This window comes from Harmonia axyridis, chromosome 2, assembly GCF_914767665.1.
Source record: "Harmonia axyridis chromosome 2, icHarAxyr1.1, whole genome shotgun sequence".
Taxonomy (NCBI): Eukaryota; Metazoa; Arthropoda; class Insecta; order Coleoptera; family Coccinellidae; genus Harmonia; species Harmonia axyridis.
Genome location: NC_059502.1, coordinates 57,359,950 through 57,387,495, shown reverse-complemented (window position 1 = coordinate 57,387,495; position 27,546 = coordinate 57,359,950). Strand labels below are relative to the sequence as shown.

The 27,546-nt window shown below is 33.1% G+C and overlaps 3 protein-coding genes across 4 annotated transcripts; 1 reads left to right on the top strand and 2 right to left on the bottom strand.

Annotated features, from left to right (window-relative positions):
* Nucleotides 1-219: 219 nt before the first annotated feature.
* LOC123673918 (dnaJ homolog subfamily B member 14-like) lies at nt 220-9,508 on the bottom strand. Of its 2 annotated transcripts, none has more exons than XM_045608683.1 (6): nt 9,267-9,508; nt 8,873-9,157; nt 4,917-5,116; nt 2,230-2,339; nt 1,228-1,394; nt 220-388 (listed from the first exon to the last, which is right to left on the bottom strand). In XM_045608683.1, exons 1-6 carry the CDS (start codon nt 9,397-9,399, stop codon nt 255-257), a joined length of 1,029 nt encoding a protein of 342 aa, XP_045464639.1. In that variant the 5' UTR covers nt 9,400-9,508; the 3' UTR covers nt 220-254. The 2 variants fall into 2 exon arrangements, 1 of the variants encoding a protein (XP_045464639.1); XR_006746564.1 differs by having other exon boundaries at nt 250-388; nt 1,114-1,394.
* Nucleotides 9,509-9,866: 358 nt separating this feature from the next.
* Nucleotides 9,867-17,005, bottom strand: LOC123673916 (dnaJ homolog subfamily B member 14-like). The gene is made up of 6 exons (XM_045608682.1): nt 16,757-17,005; nt 16,411-16,698; nt 16,086-16,348; nt 15,898-16,010; nt 14,883-15,046; nt 9,867-10,357 (listed from the first exon to the last, which is right to left on the bottom strand). The coding sequence occupies exons 1-6, from the start codon at nt 16,887-16,889 to the stop codon at nt 10,242-10,244; spliced, it is 1,077 nt and encodes a 358-aa protein (XP_045464638.1). The 5' UTR covers nt 16,890-17,005; the 3' UTR covers nt 9,867-10,241.
* Nucleotides 17,006-22,165: 5,160 nt separating this feature from the next.
* Nucleotides 22,166-25,886, top strand: LOC123673438 (chymotrypsin inhibitor Ani s 6-like). The gene is made up of 3 exons (XM_045607918.1): nt 22,166-22,325; nt 22,378-22,545; nt 25,699-25,886. Exons 1-3 carry the CDS (start codon nt 22,271-22,273, stop codon nt 25,881-25,883), a joined length of 408 nt encoding a protein of 135 aa, XP_045463874.1. The 5' UTR covers nt 22,166-22,270; the 3' UTR covers nt 25,884-25,886.
* Nucleotides 25,887-27,546: the final 1,660 nt, after the last annotated feature.

Sequence of the window (27,546 nt, the reverse complement as noted above, 5' to 3'; positions counted from 1 at the left end):
AGCACCATAGGGGAAATAAATGGAAACCTAATATTTGACTGATATGCGGAAAGCCATGTGGTCGTAATACCTCTTAACGCTTGATATTCGAATATACTGGCTGTTAGTGAGAATATTGAATAATTTTGAGGAATTGAATATGAGGACTGCTCAAATTCATATATTCAAATTGAAAGACATAGGTGTCGTATTATTTTGTCAAAAAAAGGTCGAAATCATAAAAAGCAAATACACCACAATTTTTCCCAAATAATTTATTCTAGTTCAAGTAAGTAGAAAACTCTTTGAATTTCCCGTAGATTTTCACACGAGGGTGATCTCATTTGTAGCAGACCTGATAGATCCTCAGAATTTTGCCTCTTCCTAGCCAACTGAAGTAAATAATTACCTGAAATAAGAAAATAACTGATGAACACAGAATTATTTTCAAAAAAATTAAATAACATGTACCTAAGGGAAATAGGAGAAAGGGAAATGGCACCTAAAATTAGACGGTGTTTTCCTTAAGTAAGCGCCATACCAGTGGCGATGCTAGACGGGGGCCAGGGGTGGCCCCCCCTAAAATGTGACATACTAAGGCTAAAAAATTAGCAGAACTATAGTTTCGCTTTACTTTGCACCCCCCCTCCCAAAAAAAAATCTGGCCCCCTATTGGCCACCCCTGTTTCGCCATTGCGCCATTCCCTCTGGTTACCCTATAAAAGTGAGCTATTTTGATTTTTCTTTTGGATAGTTATTAATATGTTGTCGTTTTTCGAATTGGAATTGAATTCCAAGACAAAAATAAACCCCAGAATAAACCAAATATATCACAAACATATATTATATCTATATCGTGAAGGGAAAGGACATAATATTGTCAATTTTTTGAAATTTATATTGAATTAACTTCATCAAGTAGACTCAATCGACTCATCAATTATTCCACTGTTAGTTGCACTCCTAGTAGTAGAAATTTTTGAAAAGTATAAAAAACCGGCCCCAAACCGAATTCGGGGTGTACCTACATCCATTGTTATAGTATTTTTAATTCAACATTATTTTGTTCAAGACGAAAAAAATATGAGGATTTCAATTATACATCAAACATTAACAGTCCTATACATATATTACCGAAATTCAAAATCAAGTAGATAAATCGTCATTTTGAAACACCTCCGTCAATAACCATAAAAAATCAGTCAAACAACCTCAGTAGATTATACCAAAGTAATGAAAAACATTTACGGTAACTTCTCTCATTGTAGCAGGCATGCTGTAGATTTGTGATTGTTTCAATTTCAACTTCGTTGTCCAACAGGGAGATGGTCATACCAGAATTTTCCATGAGAAAGTTTTCTTTCACAAAATAGGGTATTTTCAAGTTATGTGTATACCTCAGCACTGGGTATTTCCTGAAATGGATAATCCAATAAGATCTTTTTTGTTAATATTTCTTATTATCTAGATGTTTTATGGCAAGTCAAAACTATATAAATATTTGATCATAAAATGTGTCGGTAAGGACCAAGATACTGAATTTGAGCGCTATTTTTCCAAGATGGTGACAAAGTTGGACTTCGAAAAGAGCACATTGAAATCTATGAAATCACCTATTTTCAAAACTTCCGAAAAAATTTCCAGGTAACCCCCTTTTTTAGCAACAAATGATTGAATTACTATTTATAAAATAATGACGATGTTGTTATGTAATATTTCGTGAGGATTATTAACTAAAATTTCATTTAAGAAGTGCTAAACCTAAGAGACTATTTGCCACATTGATGAAATTTCCCGAAGAAACAGAAAATCCAATTTTATTGCTTGTAAATGCTTGGAATTTTATTTTCATCTATTTTCTATTCGTAATCGTATTAATTCTTAAAGTGAACTACCTATACCTAGACAAAACTCACCTTCAGAGATAAACTAAATCAAAACTAATAATAAAATCATGATCTGATATAAGAATTAAGGTTTTCTTCATTGATTCCTATAAATATGCATAAATAATCATATTGTTTTACAATATATATTTATTTAGTGTCAAGGAGTTGAATATTATAGAGAAAAACAATTTACATTTCAAGTAATATTCAATTCGAGAGACAGGGCGGAATTTATTTTGACATCAAATTATTATCAGCTTAACATTCTTAAATTACAGATGTTTAGGCATAAAAGATGAAGAGCAAGAACAAGCAAATAAAATAAACTTGAAATATAAATCCAAAATTAGCAGTTACTCACGGAGATTTTTGGAAGCTGTATAATGGATCGTGCATGAAAAACGTGGTAACAATTGTAAGGGTAATTGCAAAAATGATTGGCCATATCAACCTCAGGGATAATTTCTCACGCTGAAAAAAATTGGTATAATTGAAACAATTGAACGAAATCAGTTCACTATAAAAAAATAATGATAAACAACTTATGAGAATGGATCTAGCAGAAAACGACGAGTGCAGATTCTGTAAGGATCACCTGGTAATACGGGCCAGGATAAGGCCTGGTGGCCCAGGACTTATTGAGTGATGTGGTAAGTTCAAAATTTTCGTGAAATTGAATGCTGAGTTTTCGAACTCTTGACCCTTGTGTCATGAACGTGTTGGTCAGAGAATGTTGACCAACGTTCACTTATCTCCGGTTGAGATGTTCTTTCAACCCCTGGAAGAGCGGCTTTCCAGAGGTCTCGGAGAATGAATAATTATGTAAATTCACAAAGATTTTATGTGTGAGTCCGGCCCGTCGCTTCAATGGACAGGTCTTTTTAGTTGACTTTCTTTCTCTAGGAACAGGATTAGTTTTCTGGGTTAATGAAAGTCGATTAAAATTTTACACTTAAATATAATGAAGAAAAATAAAAAAATATTCAAAATTACAATATCCACGAAATGTTATTATTTCTGACTAAACGGACAAAACTTTATGATTAAAAAAAAATGTCTAAAATAATCTATTATTCCCTTTTTTCGTTTTACCTTGTTGACCGAAATAATCTACAAAATGCCAAGAGAAATCACCGAGATCAAGGAGTTCCTCCTAACGGCGAGAAGGAAGGACGCCAAATCAGTAAAAATAAAGAAGAATGTGGATAACACCAAATTCAAAGTAAGGTGCTCAAGATTCCTGTACACCTTGGTTATCACAAATGAGGAAAAGGCTGAAAAACTTAAGCAGTCCCTTCCCCCAGGTCTCCAAGTGAAAGAAGTTAAATGATTAGCAAAATAACCAACATTTGAACTTGGGAGAATCGGGACTACTCAAATAAACTCATTTTCATCGAAAAAGTATTCAAAAATCATCATATAAAAATTAAATAGCCAAAAGATTGTTAACTTGCCCTTATATCCCGCGGTGCTAGGTGAGTAATTAGGCCCTGCCTAAACCTAGTTTTAATTTCTGCAAACTTTTCACTCAATACGTGTAATTCCTTTTTAATAACTCCACTCCCGATTCGCGCACTCCGAGCTAATCTAATTCATACCAAAACAAATTCTAAAACTTTACCCCAAAAAATCCCTGTTTTACAATTTCTAACCTAACTCAACCTTTCTTAGAGTTAAAACAATTCCTTCTTCCTTAAAAACTAAAAATTCCTTCAACTCTCTATCATCTACTAAATTTCCTTTATTTTTGATTCAACCTTGTTAAAAATTACTCTGATCTTCAAAAGAAATTGTTTTAATCCAAGTCCGGTTTCGCGACCGACGTTCGAATTCTCAACCCTTCTCAATAAGAGAAAGAGACCCTAAGCGATACTGACTTCTTCCTTCAACCTCAACAAAATCGTAACCTCGTAGTTATCTAAGACCGCCCCAACAATTGCCCAAGATACCATGCCAATTATATCATTGGTTAGAAATTTTTTTTATCCTTCTTCAATTTTTCGTCAACAGACCTCACCTCGGCTTCAAACTAGATTTTTCTGTCGATCTCAGCAAGAACCATACTTCGATTTTGCCTACAGCCTGACGGATTTTCTGCTGTGTCATATGTGACCAAAAAGCATTTACTGAACTTAGAAAAGCCAAGATTTCCCCGTATCTAAATATATTTTTCTTATCCGTGAAAAATATACCTATCGATTTCACCAACGCAGTGAGACGATAAGTAATGAAAAGCAATAATCGATAAAGAATATATCCTGCTTCCAAGATAAGATCAGTTTACACAAGTCTCGACCGCTCTTCTGAATTTATCGTCCATCCTTCTGAATAATAATTGCAATAATTTCAATAGTTTCAATAATTTCCAAATATCCGATTTACTACAATAATTTCAGTAATTTCTAAATTTCCGATTTACTACACTTGTGCTAACTTGGGGAACCTAACCTACCTTCGGTTTTCCGCCTACAACCCTGTAGTGACTCTGTCTGCCCGAGAGATGGCGTTATGGGCGTCGCGCCACACTTTACATCGGCTCTGGCAGGTTTATGGTGGTCGCCCCGTTGCAGTAGAGTCACATCTCCACAATGTTTCGAGAAAGTATCTTATGCTGAGATCGCTGGGTTGCCGAACTGAAGAGTCCACCAGCGATCTCGGGACGAAACTACTTGAGAGAGGGTGCACCTACGACATTTGGCTCGAAAACGTCTAGCCAAAACCCGAAAAGTATGATTCGAACGAAAAAAACCTTCTAAATACAAAGTAAAAGAGCATCGAATATCCTATAATCTTGAAAACGGTCGCCAAAAACAACATTTTTTTTTTAAAAAACACACACTTATGCATTTTTCTTCCTATGATTGTAATAGAGGAATGTTTATTCAAAATACCGTACATAAAATTCTGATGCATGATGCATTTAGAGTAGTAATAATAGAAATCTATTTGAGACAGAGCGGATCATTAAATAATGCTCTTCCAATATGACTTATACGTTAGATGAAAAGTTGAAAACAATATAATTTATTGGATAAAATCTGTAGTTACTTTTTTGGGTTTATCATACAATCCTCCATTATCCTCTTCGAATATATTATGTTCAGAACAGTTCACAGAAGTTTCGCTGTCATGTTTTGAAAAGGTAGATCGAAAACTATAACTGGCCGAGGAGTTGTTGACTTCTTCTGGTCCGTAAATGTCGTACACCCTTCTTTTTGCTCCATCGGTAAGAATTGAAGCAGCATTTCCTACCGAAAAATCGATAAGGATCAAGCATTCTAACTTTTCTAGCATTAATGGTGAAAGGTTATCAGAAAAAGACAAACAAAGAGAGAACCTAGGAACCCTAATAAGGAAATTTCAACAATTTTTCCTGATTTATTTTTTATATCACTAATCTCAAACTCAAACATCTTTGCAACATGTATTCGTTTGTTTTTATACCTCGTCTTGGGCACATTCGAATTGAAAATAATGGTCCATCCGCATCATCCGATTGTTTTACTCATCTTAAAGAAAAAAAGAACGATATGCTCGAACGTTTTCTTGAGTCGAAACTTAACAGAAGAATCTTTAAAAAGGGCGATCCTGATTATATTGGCAACTACCGCCCAATCAGACTGCTCACTGCTTTCTCGAAAATTTTTGGAAAGATTTTGATGGACAGATTAATCAACTTTTTCCATAAATTTGGGATCTTCTCGAGAAACCAACATGGTTATCTCCGGGGGAGAAGCACTGCCACTGCTCTTTATGAGTTGACTTTCGGTATTGTTGACGCACTTGAAGGTAGGGAAGTATCTATTGGACTCGTTATGGATCTATCTAAAGCGTTTGACGGTGTAAACCAAGAAAAACTCCTACAAAAATTATATTTGTATGGCATTCGAGACTCCCAGCTTGAATTGATACGTAGCTATCTGAAGAGTAGAAAACAAAGAGTTTCACTCAACACTGGCAACAGCATTCATATATCTGACGATGAAATTGTTAATATAGGGGTACCTCAGGGTAGTATTCTGGGGCCTCTTCTTTTTGTGTTTAATGTAAATGATCTGCCAGACTCTTTGCGATTTTCCATTTTGAGAATGATAAGGCTACTATTGTTTGTTGATGGTGCCAATGCCATAAGTGCAAAATAAAGACATGAGCTTTCATTGAATGTCAATAAAACCGAAATATTCAGAACTTCTCAATTTAAACAATACTTTCCTGCGTCTATCGACTTCAACAACACTACAGTCAAGGCATCACTTCGAGGTTCCTGGGAATTCAGGTTGACTGTTTTCTGAACTGGGACCTACATGGATGGTGACCTTCTGAGATCTATCTGTTTCGCAAATTTCGAATCTCTCATGAGATATGGGATTGTCATTGAGGTGATGGTAGCTCTGATAGCGGTATAGTTATTTCTCTATTTCAGTATCGTAATGAGTCCATTACAGTTCTAAAAACAGTGCTGTAATGAACTCATTACAGCATTGTTTTCAGATATTATTTTCGTGTGGTTGCCTATGCTGACTTCCAATCCTATCAAATTTCGACAAACGTCAATAATTGTCAATATAATATAATTTGGGGATATAGTGAAATAATTTGCTACATTATTTGCAAATTCTCTTAATTCTGGTAGTGTTAAATCGTTTTCGTCAGATATAATTTACGAATTTAATGGGTAATTGAAAATTATGACAATTATGTCTAAATTCGAAACATACGATTCAAATTGAAATTCCGTAATCTGTCAATTTTCGTAACAGTCACACCAACTGCCAAGATACAATAAAAAAGTCACTAGGATATATAATCTGAATTTTTCATTGAATTTCGACAATATTTCACGAAACTTGATTGAATTGAAATAGAGAAAATATCGTCTAATACTCGTTGCAGAAGGCAATTCCAACACTCATGCTTTCCAAAACTCGCTCCTTCGTCGCTCGTTTTCGAATTTCGCATTCGTGTTGGAATAGGAGCCCATTCTGCAACTTGTTCTAGAATATACTATTATAATACAAGTGCAGAAGGCATTGATATTCTTCCACGAGTTCAAAATTCAAAAACGAGCCACGAAGTGGCGAGTTTTGGAATGAATGAGTGGTAGAATGAGCCTTCTGTACGAGTATTATACATTATTTTCTCTAATTCATTGCATTTTCATTGAAATTAATGAAATATTTCCATAAATATATTTTAGTGATTTTTGCATTGAAAAATGTTGGTTGGCAGAACTGATTTCTTTAAGGCAAATTGATGAATTGACAGATAAAGCCGTGGCGGAAAGTTCGGAGTACCACCATAGAATAATAAAAAATAACCATGAAAACTGTGCGTTTCTGATATATTCTCGCACGATTTTGTTCTACAAGATGTGGAAGAATGAACGGAATAACCACAGAATTAGAGAAAAATTTGTATACTCCAAAAATCCGCTCTGAGGACTATGCTGTGTCTGAATTAAGTAATGGGAGTCCTGTAGAGGCAGAAAGCCTCAGACAAAATAAAATTCCTACGTTTTTCGGTGTATACATCTTAGAATGCGTTTTTTCCTTAAATAAAATCCGCAATACTTCGACTATTTTTATAATACAAACAGGACACGCAAGAAGATCCATTTTAACTACCCTATACTTATACATCGTCTGACATTAACAGAGAAAAACACACAGTATATGTGTATAAAAATTTATAATAAACTTCCTAAATCTCTCCTGAATATAATATATTTCAAACAATTCAAACGCAAACTTACTAATTTAATTATAGAAATTGAACCTTATTCTATTTCAGAAGTATTAAATTATTCTTTTGAAATTTATAGATTGTAATTTTAATAAGTTTTTTTCCCTATGTTTTGTTCGCCGTTTTCTCATTTCGTTGTTAACAATGATTCTGAGAATAAAAAGTTATGTTTATAGTTATTGAATCTGAAACCTGAATTCAATTCATAAAGTCCATCATTTCATTCATTAGAATTCAGCACAACACTTTTATATAGTTTATTACATTCCACGTTCCCTAAATTATAACTAAAAAACTCCTAAAGAATAATTATATTCAATACATTTTTCTTTCCTAAATTACTTTTCATTGAATGTGTGTGGAGATTTCCACTATAAATCTCTGAATACAAATTCATCCACCACCCCAAACTCCCCTCCCTTAGTACAAAATCCCAAACCTGCAAGGGCGCCGACTTGTAAAGGGTGTTTTTTTGTAGAGCTATAGAACTTTAAATTGCAATAAAACAACGATGAATTATTCGATTGACATGAATTTTATCCGCAAGATAATCTTGTGTCATCGATTGTGGCACGAGCTTTGTGACATGTTGCGCCGTCTTGTTGGAACCACAGCTCCTGGACATCATGGTTGTTCAATTCAGGAATGAAAAAGTTAGTAATCATGGCTCCTATACCGATCACCATTGACTGTAACGTTCTGGCCATCATCGTTTTTGAAGAAGTACGGACCAATGATTCCACCAGCCCATAAACCGCACCAAACAGTCAGTTTTTCTGGATGTTTCGACATACACTTAAGGATTAGCTTCACTCCAAATGTGCCAGTTTTGTTTGTTGAACTAACCATTCAACCAGAAGTGCGCTTCGTCGCTAAACAAAATAAAATGGACGTAGTGCGCGATACGTATTCCGCACAGAACCATTATTTTCGAAATAAAATTGCACTATTTGCAAGCGTTATTCAGCCGTGAGTCTATTCATGATGAATTGCCAAACCAAACTGAGAATAAATCACTTGACAGCTGTTAAATCGGTCGCCATCTTGAACAGTAATGCCAACTTAAAGTTATATACCTCGAAAAAAAAAACACCCGTTATTTCTGCCGGGGTTGCAGAAACGCTAAAACGAGACCTGCAAACCTGTACTGTGAAATTTAGTTGGTACAATTAAATAACTTGATTTTATGATTTCATTGCACGAGAAGAAAATGAACATGTGGAAGACACTAGAATATAATAATGAATATTACTAATTCTTACTTATTGACTTGAAAGCTTCAGCTGCGCCTGGTTGCTGCGTTTTATCAGGATGGAGTATTAGCGCAAGTTGTTTGTAAGACTTTTTGATTTCTTTATCAGTGGCGTCCTTATCTAATTTCAATATATCATAATAATTATGCGAATTCAGAATCTGAATGATTATTTCATCTAATTCATCAGGTGTATGCGAACGGGTCCTACATTTTGGTGATATTTTTTTTCTTAGTTCCAAAGATGGACGACAATCTTTCTGATATGGCAAATCTTGTATTGAATTGAGTAGACCTGAAATATTTATATAAAGTTATAAGGCATGTGGAGAATTATCACAAACTGCTAAAAAGGATTTATGGAAGGTCAAAATAATTTCCGGCATAATGAAAGAAAAACACACTTTGAGCTTTTTCAGAAGGATACAATGTCAACGATTTATTCAGGAATTTTATGCCTCTTCCGAAATTTTTTTGTTGAATACATTTTTCTGCAATATCTAAACAATGTGTAGCTTCATCTTTGTTACTTTCCATTTCACAATTTACGCAACATAATATTTTTATAAACTATCCAAACAAGGATTCCCCGGGTTTGAAAGTAAAATTTCATTCAGATAGCGACAAACTAAGTCAAAATTGACAGGGAATTTATCTTTTTTTCAATTAGATGGTCATTCCCGAAATTTTTTTAACCCTTACTGCAGACACAATTTTTAATCTAAAAATTGTTGAATATGATAATAAAACAAAAATGATTGTCAGTTATCATTACTATTATGAAAAATATTCTGTTTTCGGTATTTTTTGTAGGTATTTAGGTTTTGTTCAATGAAAAAACTTTTTCATATTTTTCCTTTTATGTAAATTATTATGTCAATATTTGGAGATTGGATAATGTTTAATTCACTAAAACAAAAAAAATTTTAGCTACAGACATAATTTCCAATATCGGATCCATACATTTTTAATTTGAAATTCAATAATAATAATATCAACACATGTACCAACAATAATTTATTATAACTTAAATATATACCAAAAATGAATAACAATAAAATGTTGAATACATTGTGAGAAGCTCTCTAATATAGGAATTAAAGTTAACTTGAATGACTAGCCAATATCCTAAAACATATCCTATATTATTGCAAACATCCAACAATAGTTCTTGTGTACTTGAGGAATACTTCTTTACAAACTCAATAGCAATCACAAAACTATAATTTTTCGATCTATTAAAAGTTCCATATTGCAAAAATCTCTTCGAATTGAATAATAACCCTTGATTTAACTACAGAGAATCAATTTATTATTGTTGAATTATAAAAAACATGTTGAAAGTTACACATAGTTTCATCATGTTCCAAGTCGCCTGCTTATCCATGACGTCTCAAATCTTCGAGTTTTCGACAAGAATGAAGTGGTATATTCTGAGCACTTTGGAATAGGTCCTTATCTCCAAAATTCCTAGCCTTCCAAATCATCGAATCACCTGAAAGTGAATATTATTTTGTTGATAAAGCAATAATATTATCTATCTATATATGAATCTAAGGAAACTGAGGAGACGCTAATTAATTGCTATTGGGAAGCTATCACTTTGAAGCTGTCAGCTTTTGACATTTGGTAAATAAAAACTACGGCATTACTAAAAAATGGAACGACACACGCTCCAACAACACAATGGAATTTGTTAAAATTCAGTATAAAAATGGTGAAAAGTTTCCTGAGAGTGTTTTTCTCGAAGAAGTGATTAAATTGACCACTGAGATCTTATGATTCAACACCTTTTTTTTTGCTTTAGCACCATCAGAAACATTAGGTATATGCCAAAGCTGCACAATCGATTCAAGACTTTGAAGAGGAAATTCTAAAGTTATACAGCCTGATATTGATCATCGAAAATTTCATGAAAAGTATATCGTAGCCGTGGCGGCCATCATTTTCCAGCGTCAATGGCATACCGCATACCTCCCTCTTTACAATGAAGTAAACATCCATTGATTTCTCAATAGATACTTCTTTTTATATCAAAATGAAACAAATGTCTTATTGGAAAACCCTATTTTTCATCTTCGCGTGAAATGACGTCATAGAACAGGCTGTGAATTTCTTCCAAGTTTTAACATAAAATCAACATCAAGTGGCTGTTCAAATAATTATACCCACTCTTTCTATTCTGCGTTCAATTTCGAAAAAACTGTTGAATTTGCATGGTACTGTACAGTGCATCCCATTTTGGGTGAGACAGCCAGGTTTCTCGCTTGTTATTTAAGATAGAGCCTTGCGGTTTTCACGTTCCTGTCCTACTTTTTCCTGAAACTCAAGTTGGTCTAATCAGATTTTGCATAACTGTTTCCGTTTGAGAGATACAGGGCGATTTTGGAAATTGATACTTTTCGGACCCCTCTTTATCTCCGAAGTTATTAGAAATAATGCTGAGGTAAAAACTACATCTGAATCAGAATTCTGCGTAGAATCCAGTGGCGTACTAATTTTTTTTTCGGGGTATGGTTTTGAAAATTCAACACAAACCTATATTTTTTTCAATGGAACACCATGTATATCATTACATCGTTGAATTCCTTATTTTTTTTTCCTTCAAAATGATGTGTGATACTATGTAGGTAGGATGTTCAGAAATGTTGAAAAAACACTAAAACATCAAATATTGATGATTTTTTGTTAATGGGCAATGGATTTTCCATATCAAAAAAGAATCAATAATTGTTAACAATAATTCATAGCGATGACAGATAGATCAGATTGGTTTTTTTTCTCTCCAATGCCTACTTGATAAAACAATGCTCCCAAATGCATTGAAGCCATAATAACAAAAAGGATGTTTGTATCATCAATCAACTACTACTTTTAACAATCAAAAGTAATAATCCTCTTATTGAAACTTAGGAAATTCATGGCCCATTTACAAAAAATCATCATTATTTGATGTTTTAGTGTTTTTTTAACATTTCTGAACATCCTACCTACATAGTATCATACATCATTTTGAAGGGAAAAAATAACGAATTCAACGAAGGAATGATATACATGGTGTTCCATTGAAAAAATTATATGGTCTTCAAAACCATACCCCGAAAAAAAAAATTGAGTACGCCACTGGATTCTACGCAGAATTCTGATTCAGACGTAGTTTTCAGCTCATCATTATTTCTAATAACTTCGGAGATAAAGGAGGGGTTCGAAAAGTATCAATTTCCAAAATCACCCTGTATCTCTTGAACGGAAACAGTTATGCAAAATCTGATTAGACCAACTTGAGTTTTACGAAAAAGTAGGACAGGAACGTGAAAACCGCAAGGCTCTATTTTAAATAACAAGCGAGAAACCTGGCTGTCTCACCCAAAATGGGATGCACTGTACACTGTCATATTATTTGAGTCACTAAACCAAACCAAGAATAAAAATGAGAATATCAGATTTCAATTACAAACAGTAGGGCGAGCAAATATCCCAAGATTTGTGAACGCTTCAAGCAGTTACAAGAAGTTTTTGGTCGGTACCAAAATCTCACTATGGGTATGGTCCGTATATCTCCGAGAATATCAGAGCGATTACTAGTGGTTTTCAATTTTTCAGGTAACCTGCTTCGTATTTACGGACCGCTTGACACTTGTCAACTAAATTTTTCATTGACAGAATTTTGGAGGTGATAAATGGTTGATCTCTTTTAATTTGTAAATAACTAATAGTTATTTACATCTGAAGGGTATTTGTTTCATAATTAAAATTATAAAGTTTTTGAGTGTAAGATGTCATGGAAAATATTCATAAACAATAATCTGAAAATTAAAAGGACAACTGCCAACCGGAGTGGGCGTGGTTACCGAACCTAACCAGAATAAAAGTACGGTTGCTCTGGTGACAGATAACTCACCAAAGTTTGAGGAAATAGCCACCAGTTTTTGATGAATTTGACATATACCTACGGACCACCAACTTACTGACGATAATAACCAAGGTGATATACGGTCCATACCCTATATGTGATGTCATTTCATTCCTAAAGTGAATAGACTATAAGTACATAGACACGACCTACTGTATCAATAACAGATTCAACCATTAGGTTAGGTCCTATCATTTACATTTGATGTATTGTTGAATAGATACATTTTTATAAACTGAATATGTGGATCGTTGGACATTATATAACCATTTCAAACTGCGAGTATAATATTCTTCAAATATTCGCTTTCAAAATCTCATTTAAATGATTTGATTCATTAGGTTTTTCCAAGTTGGATTCATTTATTTCATCCAATCTGAAACTTCAATAAAAACAGGGTGTTATATAAGAAAAAAACATGTTTGGTCAATTACACTTTTTTGATGCACCCTGTGTATGTATTTCTAAAAATTTGAGAAGTTCTATGCGCCTACTGATACTGAGTCGGAGAAAAATCGAAAATTTCAGCGCTTAACCGTAAAAGGTATGTTGACTAACAATTCCAAGCTTCGTGTTAAATTTAGTGTTAATAGCGACGTCAGAATCATAGAAAATTCAAGCAGTAGGTATATCGAAAAAAATTGGGGGAGACAATGACATGAAGTCAGGAGCTTTTGAGCGCTCATCATTCAAGCATCAATTGAGCCCTTTGAATCACTTAAGGCTTACATGAGAGATCTGGCTCAAGTGTGTTTAATTATTCCTCACGGAATAAGGCAGAATTGTTTGACAAAACATTTGGGTACAGTTTAGATAAACCATTTCCTTGATAAATGTATGACTTTGCATAAAACAGTCTCATAAAGATGTAGAAGATACTTCACTCATTAATTTAATCTCTAGTGTTTAATAGAATTTAACGCTTTTTGATATTGTTATTTTATTCATAGTTCAACCGAAAAAAAAACTCTGATTTACTAAACATAACCAAGTGTTGTAACTTGCGCTCTCTTTTAACAAAACTAAGTCCGAATTGGCAATCCGCAATCCAAAAAATTGAAGATGACTATTTCCAAATAGAAATTGTAAAAACATAAAATTATTGCAAAAATCAAATTCCATATTTGAACTTTAAACACTCAGTATTTCGGAAACTAGAATTATTGTCTAAGGCATGTTGTTATAGAATCTAGAATTCAGAGATTGGGCATTCTTAATGAATCATTCTGTAAAACATCTTTTATCGAGAGGAGAAAAATACAACATCCAAGCGTGAATTTCTTACTTTTAAATGCGTTTTTGTTTCCTCAAGAAAATTCTTCCAAAAAATTTAATGACATTGTGTAAAAAGTATCCACATTTTTATTTAAGGTTCATGCAAAATTTCGTGATGAAATTATATCAATACAATTTTGAACAAGCATGCAAAAGCCATTCTTCTTCAAAAACCAAGTAAAGTTTTGATAATAATAATGAATAATTAAAAGGTATTTCATATTCGAACCGAATATTACGTAATCAGACTTTGAAAAAAATTTTCACTGTCATGGTCAGGAGGAAAAGATCTTTTCAACTTATCACGAGGCCAATCTTCACTATTCAAATTTGAGGGGTTTGGAATTGCTGCGCAGAGGGATAAAATGATTTCTTATGATTTTTATGTAGAAAAATGTACCCCTCAAGAACAAAATCAACAGATCTGAATGATTTTCAAAAATCTTAATTTTTCTTCTCGAAAAGTTTTTCTTCTCAATGTGATATCGTGCATAACTGAAAATATCGTTGAATTATTTGAAATTCTGAAACATGCATGTATCTTGATGTAATCATTTTATGCAAACTTCTAAACTTATACCCACTAAAACATGCAATCAAAAAAGAATCTATTGAAACATACGATACACAAAGATTTTGAGACAATCAATATTATATATTTCTCTATATTTCGAACGGTCCACAATACTTTAAAATTCGCAAATGTCAGGATCAGAAGGAAAAAAGTCTTCTTCGATATTATCACTAGTCAACCCAAAAAATTGGCATAAGCTGTTCAAAATATAGAGTAATATATTAATAATACTGTAGTATAGTAAAGTGAAACATTTACGGTAATTTTTCTCCCTATAGCAAGCATGCTGTAGACCAGTCACATATTCCTCTTCTACAGACAGTTCCAGCCTCTGAACGGAACCCTGATATTCAGTAGGGAAGTTCTTCTTCACATAGTAGGGGATTTTCAAACTTTGGGTGGTCCTGTGAACCGAATACTTCCTACAAAAAAAATAAACATTTATCAAGAATATATCACACTCAAATGTAGTACTTAAAATTCAATAGTATCGCAATATTTATCAAAACTTGGAGCGTTACTTTCTAATCTGCTAGTTATTAAAGAAAATTACATGAATTATTTCAGTACTTTTAATGGAAATTTTACATGTCGACATTTTTCAACTGGCACAAAACTATGTAGCATCATAAAAAAATGTGAGTGAGATGTTTTTGTGTTGTATTTGATCATTATTAACATCAGTATATCTCAGAAAGGTACAGTGCTACTGATTACCGTGTCAGGAGTTACTTTGCTCTGGGAACTCAAAGTCTATTGTGTTTTTTTGTAGTTAATAATGAGCTACTTGGCAGATTTTTGATATCCTATCAAATAATCAGCTAGAAAAATAGAAATTTCCATGTAAAAATCTCGAAGTTATTAACATTCTAATGAAACACTATTTGAGGAAATTTTTTTGATATTTTTTTGATTGAATTAAGGTATAATAATAATAATCCTTATTTATCTGACCTTAAATCAGTACAGGTGTACTGGTACCAAGGCTTCAACACATATAACCAAATCTAAATATTTTTATATACTGTCAAATAGCCTATTTAGTTATGTGAAAAATTGTTTGGAGAGATAGTTGAAGCTTCTTTATGAAAATATCTATAAATTGTTTTCAGTTTTTTTCATAATGACAAGGTCAAGTCTATGTACATTTTTTCTTCAAAAATGTGGAATTACCAGAAATCAATTATTTACCCTTTTATGTCAATTCTCAAATTTAATGTCATAAAAGGTTTTTGGAATCTCAGCAAGAAATTAAAAAGAAATATACACTTACGAATTGGACTGTAGACTATAATGTGGGTCAGATATAATAAAACTAGATGCCATAGATAAAACAATTGCCAATATAATTGGTAGCAATTGTAGAAAAGCGCCATATCCACCTTGCTGAAAATAGAAGAACAAAAGTTATTTTATTGTTTCAAAACCCTTTTGAACAATATGAAGTTAATGTGACATCACCTCATTCCTTTGCCTATGGTTTTCATGATGATTAGAGGTCTGTCTTTGCCAGCGTCCATCCCTTCTAACGTAAACATTAGAACCTCCTAAGCCACCTCCAAAGAACATATTGAATAAATCTTCAGGAGTAGCTTCTGCTTCAAAACCCCTAGTGAATGAATGTGAATGGAAACGAGAGTTCTTTGCCATTCTATCCTCATCATTACCATACAGATCATATTGTTTACGTTTTTCAACATCCGTCAATATAGCAACAGCATTTCCTACAGGAAATAGATTGCATGAATAATACCTTGAACCTATTGAAGCTTAAATTTCACAATACCTATTGCTTTGAACGCTTCTGCAGATCCTGGGGCTTTGTTTTTGTCAGGATGAAACTGTAGTGCCAATTTTTTGTAAGCTTTCTTTATGTCCGAGTCAGTAGCATCTTTACTGACACCTAAAATTTCATAATAATCCTTACATTTCTTTATTCTTTTAACAGCCTCCACTTGATCTGGAGTGTAATCAATTGTCTTAGGAATGTCCTCATTTTTAGGGCTCACTTTCCGTTTTCTTGGTAGCTGTGTTTCTGATATATTAGACATCAAACTTACTCGTACAAGGAGATCTGAAAATCATATTCATTAATATTCGGAACATAAGGGCTACAGTTACATTTGAATTACCCTTAGCCTTTTGTGTCGGAAATAGACGTTCAGCTTTGTGAAGGAATTTTTCTGCTTTTTCCCGATTGTTTTCTTTCACATATTTCTCAGCTAATTGAATACATCTTTCAGCTTCATCTTTATTTCCGTCCATGGTATTTTGCGTTTAATCTTATTTTAACACTCTTGATTTCTGAATAAAACCTAGAAATCTTTTGGATATATAAATTAATTCAATATAATTTTAATAACATCTTATGATTTGTCAATTTAATTGACAGAAAACAAAACGTCAGTTACAAGGTCATCGAAAATTGAATGATTTTTATCAAATGATCTCTAGAATTTATTATAAATATTCAGTTTTCTAAGCAATAATTGTGGTGGATTACTATTGATTAATTTCAGAAAATATTCCTTATCCCCATGAATACTAACTGACCTAAACCTAAAAATGTATATGTTTTCATATTTGGTGGTCCAGTTCCATGCAGTGACGACTCGTTAGGGTCTGCCGCCGCTGAGCTGCGCTGCTAGGCTACACTTTTCACTCCGGTGGACGGAAAAGTAATTCATCGTTGATATAGCAACAATTTTCCAATCGGCAGTGAAAAAGTAGAACTTTTCGAGTATCTTGTTTCTCAAAATATGACGTTTTCATTGTAATTTTGAAAAAAAAAGCTTTTCTAATAAGAGCTTTCATTTTAATACCGAAAAAAGCAATATTTCGAAAGGAATTGATCGATGTTTATTTCATTGTAAAGAGGAAGGTATACCTACCATTGAAAGGGAACAACACCACGTAACTGCTCAGTTCAAAACGAAATAAGAGATATTTCTTCACCAATTTTGATGAAGTTTTCACATAATTTCTTTAAAAAATAATCTACATTGTAGTATTTCAATATTTTTAATTTGATAATGAAAAAATTTTTTTTGAATACTTTTCATTCTTCGCAAAATAATTGATGATATTGTATTCCTACAAAGCACTGATATATTTTAAAAATATTCGTAAATAAAATCTTAACAAAAATCATAACATAAGAGGTGAAATTCTGATTTTGTGAAAATGTATAAAAAGAGTCGTAAAATACAACCTTTCAACGTGTAACATTTCTAATTACTACTGATCATTTTTGTCCCTCCTCCTTTGGGCAAATATTGACATCAGATCATGAGTATGTCACGTGGTGGTGTTCCCTGTTAACAATATTAGATTATAAGACAAATGGCAGTAACAGCTATGGGTGCAACACCATATCCTTTTCATTAAATTTTCCATTTTCCAAATTCGCACATTTGCGGCTGTATGCCATCGATAACTTCACGAATTCCATCTTTAGTCTTGAATCGATTGTGGCGCATTGACATAGACCTTATCTTTTATGTGGCTCTGGATAGGGTGCTGAATTACAAGATTTAGGTGGTCAATTGTGATCACCTCTTCGAGAAATAATAAGGCATCCTTCTCTTTCCATTCCGGTCACAAAAAAATCAGTCATTATAGCAGACCATTCACCGTAACAGTTGCAACAGCCTCATTTCCAAATAAGGGTTCCAATGACTCCAAAAACCGCAGCAAACAGTGACATGTTGAGGATGGAAAGAAATTTCAACAATCATGCTTGGATATACTGATCCCCATTCTCCACATCGCTAACAGCTCACATTTTTCCACAAGTTTCACCATTGCAGAGCAAGAAGTTGCTTCATATCAATGACCCAAAAGTTCTTTAGTTTTGCGAACTGTGACTGTATTGTATAACCAAAGTCACTTGAACTAGTCCATAAAAAGGCTCGGCCAGATGTCCCTTTTGAAGTGGATACCGCGAACCGCTAAATACTGGGGTTTATTTGAAAGTATTGTTAAGTAATAAGTATACAGGCCCCAAAGGAATTTCTGGAAACTTGGACAACCCTTGTAATGGGTGTTTTTTTTTTCGAGGTATATAACTTTAAGTTGGCATTACTGTTCAAGATGGCGACCGATTTAACAGCTAACAGCTGTCAAGTGATTTATTCTCAGTTCGGTTTGGCAATTCATCATGAATAGATTCACGCCTGACAACGCTTGCAAATAGTGCCCAAAATGAGATTGCCGTTGTTCCCGATTTTCATAAGCGAATTTTGTTTAGCGATGAAGCGCACTTCTGGTTGAATGGCTACGTCAACAAACAAAACTGCCGCATTTGGAGTGAAGCTAATCCTCAAGTGTAAGTCGAAACACCGTTACATCCAGAAAAACTGACTGTTTGGTGCGGTTTATGGGCTGGTGGAATCATTGGTCCGTACTTCTTCAAAAACGATGATGGCCAGAACGTTACAGTCAATGGTGATCGGTATAGAGCCATGATTACTAACTTTTTCATTTCTGAATTGAACAACCATGATGTCCAGGAGCTGTGGTTCCAACAAGACGGCGCAACATGTCACACAGCTCGTGCCACAATCGATTTATTGAAAGACACGTTTGGTGACCGCCTAATTTGACGTTTTCGACATGTAAATTGGCCTCCAAGATCTTGTGATTTAACACCGCTAAACTACTTTCTGTGGGGCTATGTAAAGTCATTGGTCTATGCGGATAAGCCACAAACCCTTGACCATTTGGAAGACAACATTCTCCGTGTTATTGCCGATATACGGCAACAAATGTTGGAAAAAGTCATCGAAAATTGGACGTCCAGATTGGACTACATCCGAGCCAGACGTGGCGGTCATATGCCAGAAATCATATTTAAAATGTAATGTCACAAGGTTATATTGCGGATAAATAAAATTCATGTCAATCGAATAATCCATCGTTGTTTTATTCTGGTTTTTTCCAAGTGACTTTGGATATATTATACCTGAAATTTTGATTGTTTCTGTAGTGAATATCAATGCGTTTTGGAAGCGTGTCTTTCATTTTAGTAATGGCGTGGTTAAGATGCCTAGACATCTTAGGCGTAGTTTTCACTTGCCAAATGTCAAAAGATGACAGCTTTAAAAGTAAACGCCGCCCAAATAGCTAGCTATTCAAAATTAAACCTTTTATTGGAATACCTGTTATAAAAAAAGAGCACTTTTTATTAGAACTATTTTTTGAGCCAGATATGCCAAGAGTTAAGTTGGCTCGAGTTGTGAGAAAATAACAAGAAGTCGGTAGCGTTATCAGGGTATGACCAGCTTAGAGCCCGGATCCAAATCCGGGATTTGGATCTTCGTTTTCCATAAAATCATGTTATGATATAAAATGATGTTTTTCGAGTAATAAGAAAGATAATGAAGTGAATCGAAAATGAAAATGTTGGAAAAAGATAAGGCTAAAGTGTAAGTTCAATTCCAACTTGGTAATGTTACTGTTATCGTTCAATTTATTTCTTTTTAGTTTGTTTCGTTTTTACTTTTTAAATTTGGATCTTTATTTTCCATAATATCATGTTATGCTGTAAAATGGTGTTTCTCTAATAATAAGAAAGATAATGGAGTGAATCAAAAATGAAAATGTCAGAAAAAGACAAGGCTAAAGTGTAAGTTTAATTCAAACTTGATAATGTAACTGTTACAATCTATTATTTTATTACAAATTTTATGAAAAAGCAAGCTATAATTACGACAGCCGGTATTTGTAAAAAAGAGTTTATTATGCGCATAAGGTTCACACACTGACACAGGAGAAAAAACCGTCTAGTAGCTTTGACGGAAATGAATCTTGAACTTTTGCCTAATTTTTAGTGGTTCGTTTTTGTTGGCAAACTATACGGGTTAAGTTTTCGACTGTTCTTTCAAAGAAGCTTTTTGATTTATTAATTTCCGTTATTTTGTTTTCTGAATGATGTGAATTTTTTCAGCTGACGTACCTACAACTTGAATGTATTTAGAATTGTTTTTCGATATCATGTGAAATTCCATCCCTATGAAAGAACTTAAAAACCTGACCTTGCCCCAGGTTGAAGTAGGTGAAATATAAAATCCGTACCTATCATTATTTCGAAACTATTGAGATGATGATTAACAGTTGGTATTGATGCGGATTAAACCGCCAGATCAGGTTGAAACCTTGAACAACAGGGGGAATCACAATGAAATTAGGAGTTCTCATGATACACTTTTTTCCAAGAACCTTTTTATATATTCTTGTAGGATTTATCTCAATAGAAACTGTAGAGGACAGTGTAGGATTAATGAAATTCAACCAGTGAACATTTCCATTCATAGTTCAACATTTTTAGGCATACGCTGGGATATAAATGTTGAAAATTACCAGTTTGGTTATAAAACTGCTTTGCACTGAATAAAAACTCTCAAACAATAAAATCTGTTTATCCTAACATTCATCTTTGATAAAGCAATAAAACCCAAAACAAAAAATTTAAAAAACATTCAATTAGTGAAATATTTGGCTGACAAATTTCAGAAGAAAATGTCATCTCCTCATCAATTTTTTTGTTCATCTGGATGGGCTCATCTCTAGAATTGTCCCCATGATATCCATATTTGGAGCGGTTCGATAAAGGCATATCTAAAGTCACTTGGAGGAATCCAGAATATTTCGATTATACAAGGTTGTCCAAATTCCCAGCAATTCATTTTGGGCCAAGGAATTTATTGTCTAACTACTTTCAAATGAAACCCGGTATTTAGCGAACCGTCTCTGGAACCAGAACTATTTAGTTGTTTCTATTGGCTAAAATAATCCACGTTCCAGTCGGAAGACGATTTGGTTACTTTCATTATCTGCAGCTATACGCACATCTATCACTTTCTAATTAGCGAATTAACTCAAGAAATCTACGTCAGAATTCAATAAAATGCGTAAATATTATTTTCAACTCTAGGATTGAAAAGCGCTTTTATGAAGTAGTTCAAGTAACATTGGAAGAACTGAACGGCTCAAAAATATTGCTTAAGCCTTGAGCACCTAAGCAGATTTAAATAGCGTTTGTTTTACGCACCTAAGCAGATTTAAATAGCGTTTGTTTTACGCATCTCACAAAATAAAAAATATTTTCCAGAAATTTTTTTTAACGAAATCCGTTTTAGAAAACATAAATGTTTGCAACGCTGTTTGCGGAGATTCTGCCGGTCGTAATTTGAAACATATAGAATACAAATTTGACGAAATATAATACAGGTCAAATATATTTGAGGAAAATTCTTTGTTTTATTTCATGTGATAATGAATTTCCATCAAGTAAGGACCGAATCAATTGAATATTTTAACTTAACAACAAAAGCTTCGATGATAGCCCTTCGGATCTAAGACGACACCTAAAGAAGAAAAACTACAAAACCAATATAATAAAACTGAATAACTTCAATAATTTCATTGAAATCATAGCGAAGTCCTCTACTGTTCTCTCCATAAACTAATTATGTTGTTCACATGAAATTAGATTTTATAATAAGATATTGTTAAATAATATAATTTAAATGATACCTAATATGGTCTTCGACGTTTGATATAAAATGGATTCAGTATCTCTTAGAAATTTCAACGCAAATGAAATATCCGTTATTTTCAGCAAATCATAAGTAGAAAAAAACACTATGTTACTTAAATTTTTAGTGTTATTATTTCTTCTTCTGGAATATACCACGTCAGGTGAGTAACAAATGAATTGTATGAAAAAAAAAATTATAATAATATTTTGCAGAGCCCTCTTGCCCTCCTAACGAAATCTACAATGCTTGTGGATCCGCGTGTCCATCAACATGTCAAAAGCCAAAACCTTCTGTTTGTATCGCTTTATGTGTACCAGGTTGTTATTGCAAACCAACTTTCATCAGGGATGAAAAATCTGGAAAATGTACCAGCAAATGTTCATGATAAAACTACATAGATTCTGCACTAGATACATCAAATTTTTCAATTACCTTTAAATGTATCTATATTAAACTATTTTAATTACAGAAATTTTGAATTTTTGTTTCTATATACAGATCGGTTCACAATGAAGTCCTGTATTTGCCAGGCTTATAATTTTTGATAGGGAAGCCATAGAGTGCTCGAACTTTTTGCATAATATTCCTTATATTCTCAAGTTCTTTCTGAAATAAGATATAGGCTTCATCTTATAAGAAATTCAAAAGAAAATTTAAATTTTTGGCAAGAAAGTGGTTTTTCTTCATATCCAAGATAAGATTACAACTACATAACTTGATAACATTTATTCAGATTCTAAAGAAAAAATTAGTAGTAGTTGATGGTCTTCGAGGAGTTAATAGAGTTTGAAGTTTCCATAGACGTTACATGGGAAAATCATTTTTTTGATGTTTGAACGTACTTAACTGCATGAGGCTATTTCAGCTATTTATCTATTTTTTATTTACTCTTTTTAACTCTCTAGGGAGTATTAAGTTATTTTTTCAATTTATTTACATTTATTTTAGCTTATTAACTTTAACGACCTCTTTCATATTGGTATTTCTTTCATACTTGACCATTCATCTGATATCTCCCACCGTTTCTAGTCTTCCAAAGGCTGCTTTAATCCTTACTTTCAACTCGATCAAGTCTGCTCTTCGTTCTTCAAATACCATATCTTCGACTCTATCCCAGAGGTAAAAATCATAAGGATCCGGGTGCCCAATCAAGATCCCAGCCAATACCATCATGCATTAACCAGTACATGTTAGGATTACCTAATGCTGATATTTCTGGCAAATGGTCAAGGTACTATTGATCATTTATCAGGCCCTCGATGATAAAAGGGCCTACTATGCATCCAATCTCGGAGATACTAGCCAAGTTATGATCAAACGCTACCCTGAGGTGAATTTTTTGATGGTATGACTAATAGCCCAGGAAAGTTAGTGCTAAAAAGGTATCTAGACCCTAAAAATTTCTTAAGGTCTTAAAAATCGTTTTAACCTCTTTTGGGTGTTCTGAATAACTGGTGACTGAATTTGGGACGGTTTTTAGGTTATGCTTCAGATTTGAGAGTCTCCTTTCAGTAATGGACTAGTTTTCATTTTTTTGTTAAGGATTAATTCTAAAAATTTAAGTAAAATGAAACAAAAATGTGAAAAAATCATTGAAATATCTCTAGAAATGAAAAAGTTATGTGACTTTGAAGTTGCGCTTGGAAGAATAATTTCATAGTACGTGTAAGTGTAGTGACGTCACACACTAGACGACTGGTATTCGCAGAGTGCTTACGAATTCATTGGTGTACAATCACTTGTGCCGTTCGTGTCGTGTTTTGTTCGTTACACGATGGCTGAAATAACTTACTATATACATACATATAAATTACTTTTTTCTCTTTTTACTTTTTACTCCTCACATAAATATGTTTTGCCATTGATCACACTCAACAACCAGTACTCAACTACAAACTGTTTATGAAACGTTTTTTAAATAAATCATCGTTATAAGTTGAACCATGACGAAGCAAACTCAAAAGTAGATACTTACTTGAAAAGTTTAACTCCTTTTATTTCAGCACTGACATAAGATGGATGTGAAGAAAAAACTCCATCACTGCAAATATATCTATTTTGAGCAAATTGTCACTCTGTCCTTTCACTAAGCCTTCTTCCATTATGGTGACATAAAAACAAAACTCGAGTTAAAACTACACTGTACAACTACAAACAGCGCGAGAGCCTTGGCGCGGCTAATTATTTAAACGTAATTTATGGTGTAGCGATCACAGGCCAGTGCCGTGACGTCACAGACGTGTCGGAGGCCAAAGCAATCCGCGCTAAAATACGTAAATTTAAATAATCTATTTCTCACTCATTTATTGATGGATTTTCAAAATTTTTTCACTGATTTATCAGTTTTGCTCTATATTTTAATTCTATCGTGTCAAATGTAGTATTATCAACATCACTAAACTAGTCCATTGGCATTAAAATCGAAAAGTACCTAGAAAACGTCGCAAACTCAGATACACGGTATTCAGAATCCCCAAAAGGGGGTTAAACGATTTACAGTTTTTGAGAAATTTTTAGGAGAATCTTCAAAAGATATCACGATATCAAATCGAAATAAAAACTAAAAGATGACGAAAAGGATGGTCTTTGTATAAGAAACTGGGTATAAACTGTACAAAGTGAGAGTTGAGAAATTGGACTACAAACTCATGTTTTTTTACCCTAAAAAAGCAACATTTTTGGAGAACTTTTCTGGAGTTTGCTTAAATACCGAAGAATTAATCTTCAATTTGGTGTAGAAACAATTGAAATTGATGAAAAATTACGTATTAAGTTCATGGTCAACGAACGTCAGCCAAATTTATGTGGCCGAATTTTTTTGCCGGTGAGTGTACCTATATGGATGTTAAACTTTTTTGAACATATCAGATTTTCATAATAATAATAATAATAATATCCTTTATTTGATCAAATATCAACAGATGTAGATCACGTCAATACATATCAATACATATGAACACTATAATGAAACAAAATCCCTTTCACTTAAAAAATCCTTAACACTATAATAACATTTATTAACCAAAAACATTTTTAATCTTTTTTTTTGAATTGCAATAGGCATGCATTTAAAATTTACCTATTCTTACCTATCTAACAATTCATAGAATATTCATTGTCAATCTATTTGAAAAATAATACATATTATACTTATTTCGATCATTTTTTAATATTAATTTCGAAACTCTTCTTAGATTTTCCTACGATTTAATTCAAATGTTTCTTTAGTCCATTACTGTTAACTCCAGGATGTACCTAATTAAAAGTTAGCATAAAAATAGGTGAACAGCTCATAGGCATGATTACAAATATAGTAATTGTTTTCGTGATCTTCGCAGACTGCTATATAATCGATTCATTCACTCTGGGAAGATTGAAAGGCAATCAATAACTCTTCCCATCTTATCCTAATTACAATTGAAACAGAATGTTAATAAAATTTTTAGTGTTATCATTCCTCTGTTTAGGATATTCGTTGTCAGGTAAGTCCTAACTAAATTGATCTTATGAAAATTTTCAAGGTATTTTTGCAGATCCCATTTGTGGTCCCAATGAATCATTCGATAGCTGTGGATCAGCATGTACCCCAACGTGCCAAAAGCCAACGTCTACGTTTTGTACATTTCAATGCGTACCAGGTTGTTATTGTCAACAAAATTTGATTAGAGACGAAAGATCCGGACGATGTGTTAGAAGCTGTTCTCGATCAAGAGGATGACGGATGAAATTCAAATTTTCATGTTAATTTTGTTTTGTATATTATAGTACCTACGAATATATCATATAATAATTCGGCTCTATTACTTCCTTCTGAATAATTTGATTTGAGCATCAGGTATTAGTTTTTATCATACGTACTCAAATGCACTAGAGCTTTTTTTACGAGTTACTGTTTTATTTTCAACGGAAACCAGACACATCTGCAAAATTAGGGGAACAGACAAAGAATTAAGTTCATTTTTTCTTCAACTCTTTGGACGATTTTAGTATTTATTATTCATTTGTAGCTTGATTCCCTAGGAACATAACTTTTCAAATGTCGTCTTTAGTTACTCCATTTTTTGTTATACAGTGTGGCTGCATATTGTTGATTTTCAGGTGATTTTGACCCTCATTCAATTTTCTTTAAGTCTGATCTGATCTGTAATACAGTTAGGTACCTTTAGTTTAATTAACAACCTGCAATACATTTCGATAAGAAAATCAACTTACCCATCTTGAACTAAATGGAACATATTAGAATCAAAGCAAGAAACAAGTAATAATTATTATAAATAGATAAATAATAAAATAAAATAGTGTTTAGACTTCTAAGCAGGGCCGTCGCTAGCCAATCTGCCGCCCTAGGCAGATACCTACACAATTTGCCGCCCTATGATTCAACTCTGCGGCATGCAGAAAATTAATATTAATTTATTTTAGATAATCAGGGTCTTCAACCAAGAGATAAAAAAATTAAGGCCACTTCATGTAAAATTTGAATAATAACAGAAAAAATCATTAAAAAACTTAGATTAAAAGTGTGTACGAAAAATAACATTGATGAGATGAAAATTTATCAAAAGTTCTTTGATATCCAATGGTTCTACTAGTTCATATTCAATGTAGAGTTAATCTGACTAAGGCGATATTGTGACATAATATTTCTAACGAATAAATTTTAGTTTCATAATTGATTTCATAAAAATTTCAGCGTCGTTCACCTTTAAATTCAAGGAATGGGAACTACAAGAGACATAAAAGGCTCGAGTGTTCCTTTTCAAAATTCTATTTTGCAAACCTTTATCCTTTCTCTTTATATTATTCGTATTATTGTATCCCTACCCTCTCATATCTTTGAGTGGTTCAGATATTTTTTTAGTTCGCTGTCTATTCTATAACGTTTTTGAATCAGGTCCAGTCCTTTTTACTAAAGGAACAAATCCTAAAAATACTCCCTGATTTTCACAATTTCTTTTTTGCCGTTATTCACAATATGATTTGTGGAACATTTTGGTAAATCTACGAATCTGACTATAATTGCTTTCTGTTCTAAGTGATTTCCATCAGGTGTTTTGTTTAGAATACTTGGAAATTGACTGATGATAATAGTTTATCAAACATAAACATTGATCGCAGAGGCAAGAGCCTGTACGCGATTAATAATTTACAATTCTTCAAAGATTTACAGTATATATACATACTTATATATAAAAAAATGAATGCCTGCGACGATAAAATAAACCAAAATTCCCTTATATTTCAACTTAAGAATGAAAGATAAAGCAAAAGTATGTAAGAACCAACAAATCAAGGTACCAATATTTTTCTCCAGGAACATATGTAACTCATTGTCCAGAACCATCCATTATGGATTGATAAGCAAGTGGAAAAATTGTCTG